Source organism: Bidens hawaiensis, unplaced genomic scaffold, assembly GCF_021521415.1.
Source record: "Bidens hawaiensis isolate Kalapana, Puna unplaced genomic scaffold, B.hawaiensis_p1.1 tig00010569_1, whole genome shotgun sequence".
Lineage (NCBI taxonomy): Eukaryota > Viridiplantae > Streptophyta > Magnoliopsida > Asterales > Asteraceae > Bidens > Bidens hawaiensis.
Genome location: NW_027491807.1, coordinates 526,853 through 545,467, shown reverse-complemented (window position 1 = coordinate 545,467; position 18,615 = coordinate 526,853). Strand labels below are relative to the sequence as shown.

General features: G+C 37.3%; 2 protein-coding genes across 2 annotated transcripts; one reads left to right on the top strand and one right to left on the bottom strand.

The window, feature by feature from the left end:
- Positions 1-8,658: 8,658 nt before the first annotated feature.
- LOC143535615 (phosphoenolpyruvate carboxylase kinase 1-like) lies at positions 8,659-10,555 on the top strand. Its single transcript, XM_077029824.1, has 2 exons — positions 8,659-9,668; positions 10,216-10,555. Exons 1-2 carry the CDS (start codon positions 8,888-8,890, stop codon positions 10,269-10,271), a joined length of 837 nt encoding a protein of 278 aa, XP_076885939.1. The 5' UTR covers positions 8,659-8,887; the 3' UTR covers positions 10,272-10,555.
- Positions 10,556-10,960: 405 nt separating this feature from the next.
- Positions 10,961-11,713, bottom strand: LOC143535587 (uncharacterized). The gene has a single exon (XM_077029802.1). It carries the CDS (start codon positions 11,711-11,713, stop codon positions 10,961-10,963), a length of 753 nt encoding a protein of 250 aa, XP_076885917.1.
- Between the last annotated feature and the right edge of the window lie 6,902 nt (positions 11,714-18,615).

Sequence of the window (18,615 nt, the reverse complement as noted above, 5' to 3'; positions counted from 1 at the left end):
CCAACGTTTTAAGGCCAAAACTCCAGGACCCCCCCCCCCCCCCCCCCGGGTTGTTTTGGATGACATTTTTGGGGAGCAGCATTATGTACATAATGTTGGTGATGACTCACATTTTGAGGGTATTGTGAGAGGTACGGAGAGCGGGGAGATAGAGGCGTTTTGGGGCATTTTCTCGCTACACCTACTTTTGTAAAATATCCAAAAGCTGATTATGCACCACATGACGCAAAATGCTCAGATGTGCCTACTTTTAACTGCGCATTGTCTTACCAATTATTTTACGATATTGGTGTTTTATATCTACATATATGAATTTAAAACCTTTTTAAGTACTTTTAAACATTTTTTAGAAAACATTTTTGTATATAGACCAATACTTTTAATTTTTTTACTTTATAAAATATAACATATCAACATAGTTGTGTTAAAATTTCAAATTTAATACTATATATTAATTTTAATGTAATATTACAACATATATAGTTAAATTACTTATAACGTTATCTAGTTATTCAATTCGATCCAAACAATTGAACTAATTTGACCATTGTACCAGTAAGACATTCAGTTCAATACCCAAGACTTTTATAAAAACATTGAATTTTAGAGGGCTAGAAGAGGCTTATGAACCCTTCTATTGCATATACTATTACAATTTGAACTTATGTTACCTCAATGAGAATAGAATCACGTATGTTATGTATGTAGTCTATGACTGAAAAATACTAACATTGATTGTGATAAATAATTGTAATAGTAAAAATTACGTGAAAAATGTAAGGTGATTTATAGGAATATGTTGCTTGAGAAAGGTTTGTGAGAAAGATTATTGGTGTTCTTGATGTGTTAGATCGGTTCAGACAACTTTAAAAAAAGAAAAAACAAAAACACTATCAGACAGCAGCGACATGCATGTAAGATCGGTCACACTGTCGGGTCCAACTTTTTTGTTTTGTGTTGATACATCATTGGTTTCACTCTAGTTTGACATGTGATGTCTTCTATTTGTTAAGAATGTCAGTATTTGACTATATTATAGAGTCGGATTCGTCTTTTTTTTTAATCAACAAGAAAAACTCAAATGGGTATATTGAGAAGATCAAAAGGTAATGTGGCCATTTTGAGGATTTTTCCCGTTTGAAATAACGAGCATTGAAGACGTGAACAACTAATCTGATTTGGCATTTGTTGTTGAGTCAACTAAGAAATCAAAATTTTAATTTTTTGAATTATCGAGTCTTTGTTCTTATGGATTGGGCTATTGAAAACGGGACAAATTTGGAGATTACCAAATTTTAAGAGGCAAAGTGAGAATATATATTAAATATTTGCACTTGCATCATTATTAGATATAAGAATATCCTATATTTTAATGTAAACAAAACAAAATGGCAGTTACATATCAACTGTCCAAGTAACATCTTGTGCATTTGAAAACAATTTAACAATATTCTTTATTCTTTTATAAAATAAAATAAAATAAAAAGAGTAAACTTGCATGAAATTTTTTTCTAACTAACTTTTTTTACCTCAATTTATTAACTTGATATGCAAATTCTTGTGAAGCTTTAAGAAAATGGCTTGCCTCTTAACCCGATTAAAATTGGATAGGATAACGTGCCGCTATTAATGTGTAGAAATACATTCGTGACAATTTTGGAATATTTTTACCACATTTTTTCTGATGGGATTTCAACTATCCTTAATTATTTGACACTTCATGTTCGACTTGAAAACTCTTCGTGGCAGAAAAACCCAACAACCGGGTAACCCTTGGCGTAGGCGTCGAGGCTCAAAGTGGTGACCTTTCTCCTAGGATAAGCAACCGGGCTACCATCAAGTCAAAAGAGCGGACAAAATTTTTCAAACCTAATTTAAAGTGATCGTTTTTTAAGGGAAAACCGGAAAACGTTCCACATAAAGTGTACATGATATCCATGTTAAAAGAAAATCATGAATATAACATTCAGAGATTATTATTATTACTGATTTTACAAATTTGCATGTCTTAAAAGATTTCTATGTATAATTATATAAAGACAATATTGTGACATAGAATACAAAAATGGTCCACCTCTGAATCCACCATAACAATGACAATACAATGAATCAAGACCCATGACCCATCTAGTAATTCTCAATACCGATTTTCTTGTTATTTCTTTAATATGTTCAAAAACGTAAAGTAAGGGAGGTTTAGACCGATTTGTCTTGTGTGTTGTTTGTAGACATGCCAGTATGCCACCACAAGTCCACAACACATATATAATAAACTTTTCCTTGATGAATATTTTATCATTTTATATTGTGAATTTCTATATATCGTTTACTAAACAAATTTTCAAATCTTTGATACAAAAATTGATATATTCAGCATGTAAAAAATCATTATTTAATCGTCGTTGTAAACCTTTTGATGGTGCAAAAGCCATATGCTATAAATTAAATGGTGTCATATCATTTTAATTATTTTTAAAAATAAAATTATTTTTTTAACTATATTACGAGCAGGCTAGCCGCAATTTGAAAGTTATAGAAACCATGATAACCTATACATCGTCTACATATCTTAACGTTGATTGTGCCCTTATCAAACTCATAGGCGACCACACGTACCCCACACCATTGTTAATAATGTGTCCCCGTGACCCACCTCACGTCACCAATATAATTAGCCTCTACTACATATATATAAGGAAAATCCAAATCAAATCCCATCTTCACAATGAGATATATATGTAAAGACACAAACACATACAAATATCTAAACAATTCCATCGTGATAATGACACACGCCTTTAAATTATAGAGGCAAAGACAACGACTGAGAAACAAAATCAACAATACATACGTACAAACTTTAACTTATAAGCGCTTAAACTCAAACAACCAAACTCAATTATACAATGAACTGAACTTCAAATCCATACCTACGATTTAAGAATCCTTATGTAATAAAAAGTTACAAACCCTAACACACAAATTACGTACGATTACAAGACCGATGTAAATTATCACCTAAGTATCGCAACTATCATTTCATATATCGGTATATGTTATACAATGTTATAACCATCGACTATACCTTCAACTCGTTATATAAGCAATGCGTATTTCATAAAAAGATCAAATACAAAATATAAAAATAGATAATATATACATCAAATAATAAATGCCTGAACAATGATGATATTTTCGTGGAGAAGATTCATGATGAATATAGTCATTGATGAGTATAGTGAAGTAATTAAATGAGATGACACGTATGTACTAGAACAATTATGTGTATTAAATATGAGAGATCGAATATTTAAGTATTTAAAACTGTATAGCTTTTGAATTTTGAAATATATTTAGGTTATCAGATTCTATGCAAACATGACATGTGATCGTCAACAAAATTTGGCAAATAAAATATTGGAAATATTGTGCCTATCACATCAACTTTGATTATAATATCCAGCACCACTTATACGTTTGGAATATACTACTTGCTTATATACTTCCTTCCACTTATTAGTTTTTTTTCTTTTTCCATTTTCATCTTCCAAAATTTATTTATATTATCCTAGCCTCATATTCTACTAATAACATTAAATGTACGTGGTTTAAACTTTAAAGTACAGATTTGTTTGTAATTTCATTTCAGTAAATGTAAAACACTAGTTTTAACTTTTAAGATATAATTAGTTCATTCAGTATTTAGCATATTACTTAAAAATTTCATTAAATTTTAGACAACTATAATATACTACATGATCTTAAAAGAATATAATAAATAGTATGACAAACTGATAGATCTTAAATTATTAGAATATACTTGGGTATATATATATATTTTTTTTTGAAAGTTAGGGTATATATTATTTAATTATTAAAACTACTAAAATGCAGTTAAAAATTAAAATTTAAAATCAACTTTTAAGGTGAATCAATGTAATCTTTATCACAAAAGACCTTAAGGCTATACGTAATGGAGCGGCAAATCCAGTCGATGGGGGCGATTTTGGGGGAACACCCCCCCCCCCGAGGGGGGGGGGGGCGATGGGTTGTTCTCGCCCTGCATATCTGTGTGTTTTTGTTTGTTTATATTATTATTATATATATGTGTGTGTAAGATATATATATATATATATATATATATATATATATGTATATATATATTATATACTAGTATTTGTAGCCCCTACACCGTTACACCCCAAAAACAAAAACCCACCCTTTGCTGACTGGACGCCACATGGCGTAAAACGCCCCAATTTATAGTCCATCCACTACACATAGCCTAAGTATACCTAATACTTGTGAGGGGCACGATCTCAATATTTACGATGAATACATAATATATATGTAGTATTATATTAAACCGGCTATGGGACACATTTTTATAATCTGATATAAGATTGTGAATATTTACATCCCTTTTATACCAAGCCATTCGAAGTCTTGTTTTGTAGTTTTTTAGAACGGTTAACTCACACTTAGTAATACAGTAATATTCTTAAAACTACATCACTGTTTATTACCAGACTCCGAAATCGAATGAACGAACCACAACTTTATGGAATGGAGATCACTAGTAGTCCTTCCATCCCTTATCATCTATAGTTCATGAATTTATTTTATAAAATAAGTGGTGGACGTATATAGTTATATCAATCTTATTCAGAAAAAGACCTTTATTTGTGATGTTTGCTATATATTTCAAAATCAGATGGTACGGCCAAATAACCTCGCCGCGTCCGGACGTAAAATGCCCCCCCGGGTTAGCCAATGAACACTCTGCCCAACTACACTAGAAACCACGAGGGCAAAATCGTCATTAATTCTTAACCGGTCCTATACGACACTTGCATGGCCACGTGGTAATATGACATCTCAAGTTATCATAATTTATACCATGATCCTTTCAATTCTAAAACTTTCAAATAATACTCCCAAGTTTATTGTAACTCAACAAACATACCAAATATGCTTAATGTGTACCACACTCAAGTGCTCAACTATAATGAGATGAACAAAATAACCTTAACTAGATTTGAAAGAAGATTAGGTTGTTAGTTAGCTTAGTCAGGTTAGCTAAGTCGAGATACTGAATAAATGAAGAAGAAAAAACTGAAGCCGACAAGATGGGGAACCAGGTTGAATGGTCATAGGAGGGTGGAAACACCATTTTGGGTGTCCTAGTCCTAGACTCCTGGTACCGAAATAAAGAAAGGAGAGAGTCGGGTTTGATGCACAACACTCCTGTCTTATAGAAAAATGATTATGTACTTTGCTTGATTGTTCAATTTGCTTTGGTTTTTAGCGTATGAAATCAAATCAATAAAAAACCAGATTTAAGACAACAATAGTAAATTTAGATTGCATTTTTCATTTTGTCCCTTTAATATCGTTTTTGTTAGGTTTTTACATAATTTCAATATTATATTAACTTATTAATTTTATTCTTATATAAATGCAACGAATTGGGGTTATGTTAGTATTTTCTGTTGGTTAGTACATAATTTAAGTATTTATTGTTGTTTATATTCAAAATAATAAAGTTATACATAAAATTTAAAAAAAATACAGACATAACATTTATTATTCAAATATTTTATAAAAATTCATTAAGATTCACACCTTAACTATAATATAACTTAATAGAAATATTTATTATTTTTCTTATTATTTGTAACTTGATCATATTCCTCATTACTTTTCAAGGATATTCCATTTCCATATTAATTGTAAAAAACTTGCTAATCAGGTTAAAAGTCATTTACCATGCTTTCATAAAATCGGAAATCTTTGCTTCTTCTTCCTCTTTCTTTTTTTCTCTCTCTATAAGTTGTTAAAATTTATATATATATATCGATTAATTAAGTATTCCAACAACTTTTCATAATATTAACTAATAAGTAATAACACGAGATTAGTATTTAAAACTTAAACATTCTTTATCTAATACTTTAAGTTATTTTAAATAAGAATCACTACTTTCACTTTATGTAACTTTAAATATTCGAATATTCTTCTAACTCATAATAATCATTGCTATTTGAACAATGACTTTAAGTTTAGTATGTTTTTGTCATTTTCCTATGAATTACATTCATATGAAATGCAATAAATCGTTTTATTATATTTTAATTTCGGTTATATATGTTGTTTGATTATACAATTTTTAATTGTAAAATATAAAATCAATTAAAAATTTGTCATACACAAAATGTTAATGACAACAAATTTATCATAAACAATCAATTTCATATTTTAAAGATTCTAAGGATGATTATATCATCAAAGTTCAGGTAATTTGTTTTTGGGATAATCATGTTTTTCGGATAAACATGAAATAATGATCTCAAATGAAATAATATTAATTGTTTAAAAGGTATGTATTTTATGTCTATGAGTATTTTTTTTATTAGTTTCATGAATATATTTATCATTATTTAGGGTTGGTGGTTTGGAATGTACTTAAAAGGATCTTATTTGTCACACGAGCAACTATATGTGACTACAATAAGAGTTGCAAGCAAACTTATATGTTACATTATCAGAGCTACAAGTAGGCATGGACTAAAGAGTTTGATTTTTAATAAATAATGTATACCAACCAATACAACAAATGTAGTGCAAAAAGAAGTTTTTTTTACTTATTTGTAACATAATTGTGTAACCTTAGTTATGTAATTTTACAATTTTAATGTTAATTATAATTATATTAACAATATATGATCAATTTGTTAACTGAAATTTACATAATGGTTAGAGTTTAAAGTTTTCATCAATTACCCGTGTATTACACGGGTCTCAAACTAGTGTGTGTGTGTGTATATGTAATAGTGTTATATAGTGTTACATAAATATTTTATATATATTATTGTTTACATATATGTAATATAACACTATTATATATATATAATATAACACTATTATATATATATAATAGTGTTATATTATATATATGTAAAACAATAATATATATATATATATATATATGATAGTGTTATATTACATATATATAAAACAATAATATGTAATATTTTGTATTAGCTATATATATAATATATAATAATGTTACATTACATGTATGTAATACAACAGTATTCTTATATTACATCATATGTAATATAACGCTATTATATATATATATATATATATGTAATATGTCAAATATCGCAATCGATGTATTTTTAGAAATGTAACTTTATAATAAAAGAAATAGGAATAAAAATAATCATGTTTAGGTCGAGTTTTCGCGAGTATTTTATTAGTTCAAGTTGTCTCATAGTCTCCCCACCCCTGTATGCGCGCGCGCTAATGAACGTGGTTTTCTTCTTTACCATGTCCTCCAGTTAGACTTCATTTGATGGTCTGTGTGGTCAGCACCTAACAAATCTTTGGTAAGATATTCAAGAACACGTTCCTCACCAAAAAAGAAAAATATAATATTTGATGCATTATAGTGATCGAGTCCTCTAAGATGTCAATCCAAGTCTTTGCCAGTGGTACATTTTTACCGATTTTCCATGGTCTTCTTGACTTCCTACTAGGAGCCTTTGTGGTCTAGTGTGCATTTTCGAAACTTTCTTTGACTAGTTCGTCATTTAAAGTGGTGTTGAGTTTCATCACTATCTTCATCGGATTGTTGAATATGACGATACAAGAATTTAGGGCATTGTCTTTTCCGGAATTCATCGGATTTTTGAACTTGACGATACAAGAATTTAGGGCATTGTCTTTATCGGAATTCATGATTTTATGAGTTTAAATATGAGATAACAAATCATTGTACGTTTGTTACATCCAAAATAACAGTTGTTGGGGTTAAAAATGATGTTGATGGAAGAGATCAATGGATTAAAAAATATATTGAATCACAATATTGAATTAAAAAATTAAAATAAAACACGTTGGCCGATAATAAATCTACGCTAACTTTCGGTAGCAAAATCAACCCCACTATACAATCAGTTTAGATTTATATTTGATTTCATTAAACTTTGCTCACATGAATAATTATGAGGTAACTTGGGAAACATATATTTTGGTGAGAAAAATTGAGTGTAAAACTGTGATGATCATGTGAGTGAAAATTATTACCCCTTACAACAAAAGAAAAAATTATGAGTATCTTAAGTTATTTTAGTTTTCCCGTAAAAATTATTAAAAATTACTAGGGGCTCCGTCCGTCTGGACTCGTGGCCTGCTCGAGCTACCTTTAGCCAATGGGGACCGCGTACGGAGCACCCGACTTTACTTAGTTGGTCGTTAAAAAGAAAAAGGTAGCAAACCAAAGCTTACATTATTAAAATATTATTTATTTTTTAAAATACAATTTGTATCTAGCTTAAGCAGTTAAATATGGGAAATTTATAAATTTTATAACAAATAACATTTAATGCTATATGCTTTAATTATAAAATCTATAAAAATAATATATACACAATTCGTATTTAATATTCGGTCGAGTTTATTCCAAAGTCATAAAGTCAAATTTCAAAACAAAATTTGAAATTCGCTTTTAAATAAACTGGTACTTATATTTATATTCCTCTATTATTCTATAACTTATCAAACGGGTGTGACCCGATCCCCAGTCAATTAAGTTGAAAACAAAATCTGATTTTTCTACACGCAAAACAAACACAAAACAAATTCCACGAAACACATTAGCTGGAAAAACGCTAAAACACAAACCACATTATTCAACGTACAACACCCAAAGCACAACGTACACCCACCGATTCCTTTCACGTTCTCGAACACGAATATTCGCATCTCGCAACCGAAATCCGTTATAAATACCCACTCACACCTTCCGTGTATCTGTAACAACAACACAACTAAACAAAACAACAACAATAATAATAATAATAATAATAATAACAATAACATGAAGGAAGCTTTAAACACCGATTACCAAATTGGCCACGAGATCGGCCGCGGACGGTTCGGCGTTGTCTACCGGTGTTACTCCACCGTCTCCGGCGACTCATTCGCCTGTAAGTCCATCGACAAACGCCTCTTGTCCGATCCAACGGACCTCGAGTGCCTTCAAAAAGAACCTAAAATACTCCACATATTAGGTGGTAACCCTAACATCATACAGATCCATCGTTTATACGAAGATGATAATTATCTCCACATGATTATTGATTTATGTGACTCGCCTGACCTATTCGACCGGATTTCCAACCGGTCCGGTCCGTTTTCTGAACCGGAAGCATTCTCTCAATTGATGTTATCGATCAGTTATTGTCACCGGTTAGGAATCGCGCACCGCGATATTAAACCGGATAATATTTTATTCGATATCAATGGGAATTTGAAGCTGGCGGATTTTGGATCCGCGGAGTGGTTTGGAATGAATGAGCACCGGTCGATGTCGGGGATTGTCGGGACGCCGTATTATGTGGCGCCCGAGGTTTTGGCTGGGAGAGAGTATAATGAGAAAGTTGATGTATGGAGTGCGGGTGTGATTTTGTACATAATGTTGGCTGGAGTGCCGCTGTTTTACGGTGACTCGCCTGCGGAGACTTTTGAGGCGGTTTTGAGGGGGAATTTGCGGTTTCCGACTAGGATTTTTAGATCCGTGTCGTCCGAGGCGAAGGATTTGTTGAGGAAGATGTTGTGTAAAGATGTTTCGAGACGATTATCCGCCGATCAAGTCCTCAGTAAGTTAATTTTGTTTTGATTTGTTTTGATCTGATTTGATTTGTAGGGTCTAATTTCTCAAACGTATCAATTTCGATTAGGTAATGATCGATATCAGTACCATTAAAAATACCGAAAGTACAAAAACAGAATGGTACTGAAAACCGAGTACCTTTACCGATTGTGTTTGGTCGGTAGGGATGAAAATGAGCCAAGCTGTTTTTTCTTTAGGCTCGGCTCTTTTATTATTTATTAATTAATTTATATAAAATTTTAATTATATCTATATACATTTATATATTTAAACAAAACCTTAAACGAGCCAAAACTCGGCCAAAGCACGTGTAGTCATTAAACGAGCCAAAGCTCAGCTATGCAGTGTGAAACTAATACATCAAAGTCCAAAAGAGCTAAATATTAAAAAAATAGCTAGTCAAGGCTCGACGAGTGTAAACAAGCTTCCCCTATATGGCTCGAGCAGCTTTTTATCGATTCCGAGCTCAAGTAGCTAATTTTAACATTTACTAATTGCATTTGTGTCTAACATTTTGTGGAATTTATCTGCAGGGAACCCATGGGTTGTAAATGGAGGTGAGACTCGATCTATGGCGGATCTAACCTAACTGGAAAGCGTGTTCGAACTCATGGTTATGAAATCAACACTGGTTTTTTTAATCTGTTGATTTTAATCCTTGATGAATCAAGAGAAAGATAGAGAGCGAAAGTTCAATGAATCTTCTGAAGTTGAGGAAGTCCCTTTTGGATTATGAAACTGAGATGGTTGGTTCTTCATGTTCTTCTGTTAGTAGTATATGAGTGAATGAAGGATCTAAGTAGAAATTTTGTAAAATATAGTGAAGAGAAATTAGGTAGCTAAGATGAATAAAGTGATGTGATGGTGTATATGTTCATGACGTCATCATCCTCTGTTCTCCTTCATTTGGTTTTTCTTGCCTTTGAAGTTTAAATCTCAATAATAATAATGATAGAGTTGTATGAGTTTTTGAGTGTTATTTTTGTGATGTTGCAATTGTTTTATGATGTTTGAAGCCTAAGTTTTAATTAGACATAACACACTAATCAAACCATGTGGTTGCAGAGTAGTGTACTGTGTACACATATGATTCAATATTTAATAATTAAGGGGATGTAAGCTATGTATCACCCAATAAAAAAAAGTTGAGCGATTAGTACTTTCTTTTATAGTTTTTTTAACGTTAAACTTCATTAAAAAACGGCCAACCCTCTACAGAGGGCCACCACCAAAAAGATTACAATATATACATCGGGTTTACTAACCAATCCTTCCACTCTAAATCTTTAAAATTAGAGCGATTTCTAAGCCAAAAAACGACACAGATTTAACTAAAGCAACCACCTCTATAACCTTAGACGACGACCCTTCAAAAACCTTTTTGTTTCTTGTTTTCCAAATAGTCCAGCAAACAATCATCATAATGCCACACAAGATCCGTTTATACCACTTATTCTGCTTGCCGAGACTGGGCAACAACAGCATATCTTTAACATTTCTGAACATCGGTTGTTGTATACTACACCAGCTCCAAACCGCTTGCCAGACTTGAAACGCGAAGCTGCAGTCGATGAAAAGGTGACCTGCAGATTCTGTAACAGCATCACAAAGAGGGCACAAAGTATCCTGAATTCTGATGTTCCTTCTAACTAAGGCCAAACGGGTCGGAATCCTCTCCATCTCAATTCTCCACATCAACACATTAACTTTTATAGGAACCCAAGAAACCCATCGCGTCTCGTTATTTTTCTGCAGATTCCGCCCCCTGTTCAACAAGCTTTTTACACTAGCCACCGAAAAAATACCACCAGAATCGGCTTCCCACACCCACTTATCTTTGGCTTCTGACAAAACCACCTTGGACAACAGATTCTGAACGTCTTGCATCTCGGATATTGTTTCAACAGAGGTCGTTTCTATTCGCCAATCTTCATGCAAGACCATACCTGCATTCGCGTCCCATTTAATCCTATCTCGCACCATACAGTTCCGCATAACTTCCTTTGAATACAGTCCCGGCCATCTATCCATTAAAGGCACATTTCCAAACCATATATCCTTTCAAAAAGAAATGTTTTCCGCATTCCCAATCTTGCCCTTTATCCAGAATTTTAGTTCTTTGCCATTTAGAATCAACTTCCACCTGTTACGACCACCGTGGATACCTTGAATAACTTTTCTCCACAGCCCATCGATGTCAGTTTTATACCTCCATGCCCATTTAGCAAGCAACGCTGAATTAACATCTTCTATTTTTGCAATACCCAACCCCCTACCTTTTTTGGTTTCGTGACAATCTACCAGGAAACCCAATGTAATCCACATCCTTCCTTTCTCCCACACCAAAGAAAGTGTCGCATCATTTTTCAATTGCCTCAACAACCGCTACCGGAGCCTTATGTAACGACAAATAGTAAACCGGAAGGCTAGAAAGCACCGACTTAATCAATGTTAGTCCACCTCCTATAGATTGAAGGTTAGACTTCCATTATTGAAGCCGCCCCTTGATCGTCTCCAAAACACCACTCCAATTCGCAATCCGGTTCATATTAGCTCCAACTTTAATACCCAAATAATCAAACGGAAGCCTACCAACCTTACACCCAATAATATTAGCCATGCTAGTCGAGTCGTCTTCTCCAATACCCAACCCGAATAATTGAGACTTATGAATATTAATCTTTAGCCCCGAACACATAAAGAAAACCCGCAGCATGCGATCTACGTTCTTCACATTCTCTTCATTCCACTTCCCCATAATTAACGCATCGTCCGCGTAAAGCATATGAGAGACCACCGGCCCGTTGTTACTAGTCTCAACTCCTTCAAAAACCCCCCACATTACATGCTTGATCTATCATCTTAGCCAACGCCTCCATGACAATCAGAAACAGAAAAGGCGATAACGGATCACCTTGCCTAAGTCCTTTTTTACATTGGAACTCAAACGTTGGTGACCCGTTCACCAAAACCGCTGAGACCACCGACTGAAGAATGCCTCTAACCCATGTACACCATTTAGACGGGAACCCCATTTGTCCCATAATATTAAGAAGGAACTCCCAATGCACATTATCGTACGCCTTCTCGAAATCTATCTTCATTAGGAACGCTTGCCTTCTATTCTTTTTGAGACACCCAATTAATTCATTGAGAACAAGGGGCCCATCCAATATAAACCTGTCTTTCAGAAACGCCGACTGGGTCTCTGAAATAACTCCCCCAATAACCTTTTTCAACCTGGCAGCCAAGACTTTAGAAATGATCTTACTAATAACCCCAACCAAATTGATAGGTCTATAATCCCGTAACCCCACTGGTGTCTTAGTTTTGGCTATAAGGGTGATATGTGACGTGCTACATCCCCGGCTAATAACTCCAGACTCATAGAACTCTTCAAACAGCTTCAAAAAATCATCTTCAAGAAACCTCCAAAAGTGTTTAATGAACCTGAAGTTGAATCCGCCAGGGCCTGGAGCTCTATCAGACCCACAATCAAAAGCTGCATCCTAATCTCATCCTTTGAAAACGGCTTGATAAGATCCTCACCATCATCTCCAGCAACCTGTCTCAAATTAAAACATAAAAGGGTTGGTCGATGATTAACCTCTTCTTTAAAATGTTTCCGGAAAAAACCCATAACCTCCTTTTTAACCAAGGAAAGCTGTGACACCCACACTCCATTCACCATCAAACCCGGAATGGCATTCACCGCCTTTCTCCCATTAATGCATCTATGGAAGAAGGCCGAATTATCATCTCCCATCGAGGCCCACCTAAACCGAGACTTTTGTATTAAGTCCCTATGGTTCATCAGCCTCAAACGCTCTGCCTCCTTCTTACTCTCCTCCCAAACCCATAATTCCTCCTCCTCAAGCTCCCTTTCTTCCATCCTCCTTCCCAATCTCGCAATCTCCCCCGTTAAACTTTGCATGTCTTCTACCTCTTTTTTACACGTTTCCTTCCACCAGATTTTTAACGCCTCTTTAACCGCTAACAATTTACACTTGATCCTCTTGTCCGCTGAACCTTCACACACAGAATTCTGAAGAGCCCTTATAACCACCTCTTCACACCCTTCCCTTTCAAGCCAAGAATTGAACCATTTAAACGGCTTTGGACCATAATTCGAATCCACGGCCATTAAAATTAAGGGGCAGTGATCCGAAAGATCCCTCGGTAAAGCTCTCAAACACGCTCCATGCCATTTGTTAAAAAACTCTTGACACACAAGCACCCTGTCAATTTTACTCATTTTCAGCCCCTGCCCAACTCCTGTCAAGAACGTAAACTTGTTTCCCCTCATAAAATACTCCTGTAAACTAGCATCATCAATAAAATTATTAAAATCCAACGCACTCCCCTGATTAAAATTGGAGTTCTTTCGCTCTTCAGGCCATCTCATTGTATTGAAATCACCAAGAAAAACCCACATACCCACCGCCCCTTCCATCAACCTTTTTAACTTATCCCATAGAGCTCTTTTCTCCAAAAGTCTTTTAGGGGCGTATACATTAACCAAATTAACCACAGAACCATCTTCCACAAGACTCCCTGTTATAACTAAAAAATTCCTATCTTCAACAATCGACATCTTGTTGAATTTTTTTGGGTTCCAAACACTAATGAGACCCCCCGACTTTATCACTGCACCCACCGAAACAGCCCTGAAGAGGTAGGTCCCAGCAGAGCCCAGTTGGACCCGCAAGACTCACCTCAAACAGAGACGTCTGCGCAGTCGGACCCGCAAGACTCACCTCAAAGGACGCCTGCGCGGTTGGACCCGCAAGACTCACCTTAAAGAGGGACGTCTGCGCAAAGACCAACTGGATCCGCAAGACCCACCATGCTCAGAGACGCGACGTCCTTACGCGCAGTACGCAAGCTGCTCCCGCAGGAAACGCCTCCCAATGGTCGACGTACTCCGCCTGTTCCCGCAGCTACGGATACTAGCCATCAGGGAAGGCTACCCACACAGCAAGGCTACACGCACAAGGCACTAACTCAAATAATTCAATAATGTCACCTGAAGAAGGAATGAGCAAGCCGGGAACACTCCCGACCAAAGCCGGGAATACTCCCGCCCCAATGAGCCAGTCCGTACGATACTGGAGGATCTTTTGTACTGTACCTGCCAAGGTATGGACAAAATATCTGACCAAAGCTACGACAGCTCACTGACAACAGTACGACGGGCAGCACGCTCTAGTACTTAAAGTCACTATCAGCCGCTGCCTACTCACCAACCCCTGTCGGGGCACGTCCATAGCCTGCAGTTGGTGGAAAAGGAATAGTACACAGCCGGCCTGGTCACTATCAGCCGCTGCCTACCCACCAACCATCAGCATGGCACGTGCGTAGCCCACAGTTGGTAGAACAGGAATACTATTCAGCCGGCTGTACCTGCTTGGAAACCTACCTTCGGCTATAAATACTCCAACACCTTGGAACGGTATCATCATCTTATATCTCCATATATTATCTGATATCTGCTCTAGTCATTTCTCTTAATATACACTTATATTCAAGAGCAATCTAGTCTGATTCTCACGCCGGAGGGTGGTCACAAGGAGGTCCCCCCCCCTTCTCAGTGACGAGCTCACGGTGTCTGTTTTGTAGGTCATCAGAAGAACAACCATCTTTGCCGGACCTAACCCTCGTGGGAAACATCTATTTAACCCCCAGATTATCCGTAATCTGCCCGGGGTCGACTAGTGTTTCTTCATTGGCGCCATCCGTGCATAAAAGCTAGAACCTAATTCTTTTTCAGTTTTTTCAAAACTTCTGGAAAGATGGTTAACGTTACTCCGGTCCCGAGGCCAGCGAGTGACCAAGAAACCCCGGTAATCACAACCCCAGCTACTGGGAGGAACACCGGCGACTACACAAATTTTACGAACACTACCCCGGTTACTCAAGCCGGGGCAAGTGCAGTAAATTTTACGAACACTACCCCGGTTACCCAAGCCGGGGCAAGTGCAGTAAACAATCCTTCACTGGGATTCACCAATGCCCAGTTAGAGAGACAACAGACGAGGCTCCCCCGCCAAACACTCGATCAAGTTAAAGCGTGGGCCGAAGCACGTCAGAAGGAATTCCAAGCTGAGTTGGATGAACGTTTACGTTCACTCCAACAGGCTGACGAATTCGGAAGCACTCAACAGCTCAACATGAGCAGTGAGTGCGAGTACTCGGACGATGATCGGGAGGAATCCGACATCGACGCAAACCCTCGCCATAGGGCAAAAGGGAAGCGTAAGGAAACGGACTTCCAACCGAGAAGGAATTTCGGAGACACCTTCAAACCAAGGAACGCGGGGGGAAACCCACGCGACTTCTCCAAAACCTTTAGACCAACTGCTGCAAATGCAGGAACATCCAAGTTTGCAAGGGACATTGCGGAAGCAATCGCCCCGAGAAGTGCCAAACAGATGTCCAACATCGGCACTTATGATGGTATATCTGACCCAGACGATCATTTGAACAGATTCATAGCGGGGGCAACCGTCAGCAACTGGACGGAACCCACGTGGTGTTATATGTTCCAGATGACGCTGGTTGGAGCGGCTAGAGCGTGGTTTGACCGTCTACCGGTCCACCACATCTACGATTGGGCAGACTTCCAACAGAAGTTCAGCCAACACTTCAGTCAACAAAGAAAGTACACTGAAGAGCAATGGACGATCCTCAACTGCATCCGAGAGGAAGATGAATCTTTGCTAGACTTCATCACTCGCTTCAACTCGAAGAAGCTGAGTCTGGGCGCTATTAGCGAAGATCTTGTTCACGCTGCTTTCATCCAGGGCGCGAAAGATCCAGAGCTCATCCGCACCTTAACGGGTAAAGACGGCATGCCATCCACATGGGATGTCATCATGACAGCAGCTAAACGCTTCGCGGAAACGGAAAAGCAACTGGGTAGAGATCTTCCCCAAAGCACAAACCTCTACACCCAGAAAACAAGAGAAAACAACGTCCTTACCGCCCGACTAAACAAAAAGAGGAAGCTAGGTATTTGGCAGTCAAGGGTAAACTTTGACACCTCATCCGGCTCGCACCCTCGGTTAGGCGGAAAGGACAACATGCAGTCGTCGAACCGGAACTCCAGATGGACGCCACTCACCAAAAGCGTCACCGAGATATTCGCCACTGAGAGGCTCCCATGGCCAGAGGCTCCAATTATCCGACAGCGTCCAAACGCTGATCAAAGCAAATTCTGTGACTTCCACAGGACAAGAGGCCACACCACCGAGGAATGCTTACACTTGAAGGACATCGTCGAAGCATTTGTCAGAGATGGGACGCTCATGCACCTCGTGGCGTAATGAACGCTGAGCAGGCTAATGCGTGTTGAACCCCAGTTGGGAAAAACACGAATGAAACTGCAGCTTCAATGTTGGAGACTACATGCTGCGTAAACAACGAGATTCCAAACCAGGTGAATATCGGCTCGATGACATCCCCATCCCAAGAACATGGGAGTTTAATTACACAGGCTGCATGTAGATCAATTCCAAACTTGTAAAGAAAAGGCCCAGAGCCACTTCTAATGGAAATGATTCTCCTTATCACATTGACGCTGATGATCTTACATTTATACTTATAAACTTTCCACACTGATATGCCGGTATTCACCGCATAAATAAGTGGGGAAATAAGTCGTTGCGTGTGGACGGCGGCAAAACCCGCATAAACACAAAACGGCAAAAATTTCTAACAGATGAGGACAACCTTCACGCAGGTCAGTTATAGGTAAAGTTTGGTCATCCCACTAAATGAAAGTGCCGGTCCTATCCGCACAATCATGATAGAGGAAACTGAACTTTAACCTATTGACAGCCGCGCGTCGAAAGGTTTAACTTATCCAAAACACTAATATGCCGGTATTCACCGCATAGATAAGTGGGGAAGTCGTTGCGTGTGGACGGGGGCAAAACCCGCATAAACACAAAAAAAGGCAAACCTTCACGCAGGTCAGTTATAGGTGAAGATTGGTCATCCCACTAAATGAAAGTGACGGTCCTACCCGCACAATCATGATAGAGGAAACTGAACACTAACCTATTGACAACCGCGCGTCGAACGGTTAACTTACTCAAAACACTTGGAAAATTGCTAAGTTAAACTAAAGTATGCACGAGCAAATCATATATTGTTTATGCGGCAAAACAAGTGCCAAATTAAGCTATAATATGCATGAGCAAGTCATATAACGTTTATAAAGCAAGTCATTCAGTGAAATTGGCGGTCCTACCCGCACAAACATTTATATTTCGTAAAAAATTCTAACATTACAAGAATGGCCGGGTATCTACCCGCCTACAGAAATATAAATCTATCCTAACGGTGGGAAGGGATCTCAAGGTTCAAACTTCAGGACCACTCTCTCCAAACCCACTTGTACCCGCACCATCAGTTGGCTGTGGCGGTTCAAGGAAAGTCTTGAGAATGGTTAGCCCATCATCAGCAGCAGCAATTTCGTTCACCTTCTCCACCACCGGATGCGGAAAGGCAGCATACTGGTTCACTGCTTGGTCATAGGCAGATTCAGTGTCCATGTCATAAAGAGGAAAGTTGGAAGGCGGGATTCCCTTCTCAACAAACCCTAGACCAAGCAAGAAACCAGCCTTTTCCCCATCCTCATGAGAAGCGTTGAGGGCTGCGCTCATGGCATCGTCATAAGATGTGTTCGTGAAGATCCGATGCACAACCTACAACAAGAAAAAATACAAAGTATCAAAACCTTTTCTAAGTACAAAGAAAAGCGTAAAGATATTATGAAGCTACGCATACCTGCGACAACGCTTCTCGTAGAAGCCATTCCATGGTGATCAGAGCCTCCTGGAGGGCAGCTTGAGCTTGGTTACGGGCGCGTTCGGCTTCATTTTTGTTAAGGTTGGCAAGCAACACTTCCTTAGCAGCAGCCTCTTCAA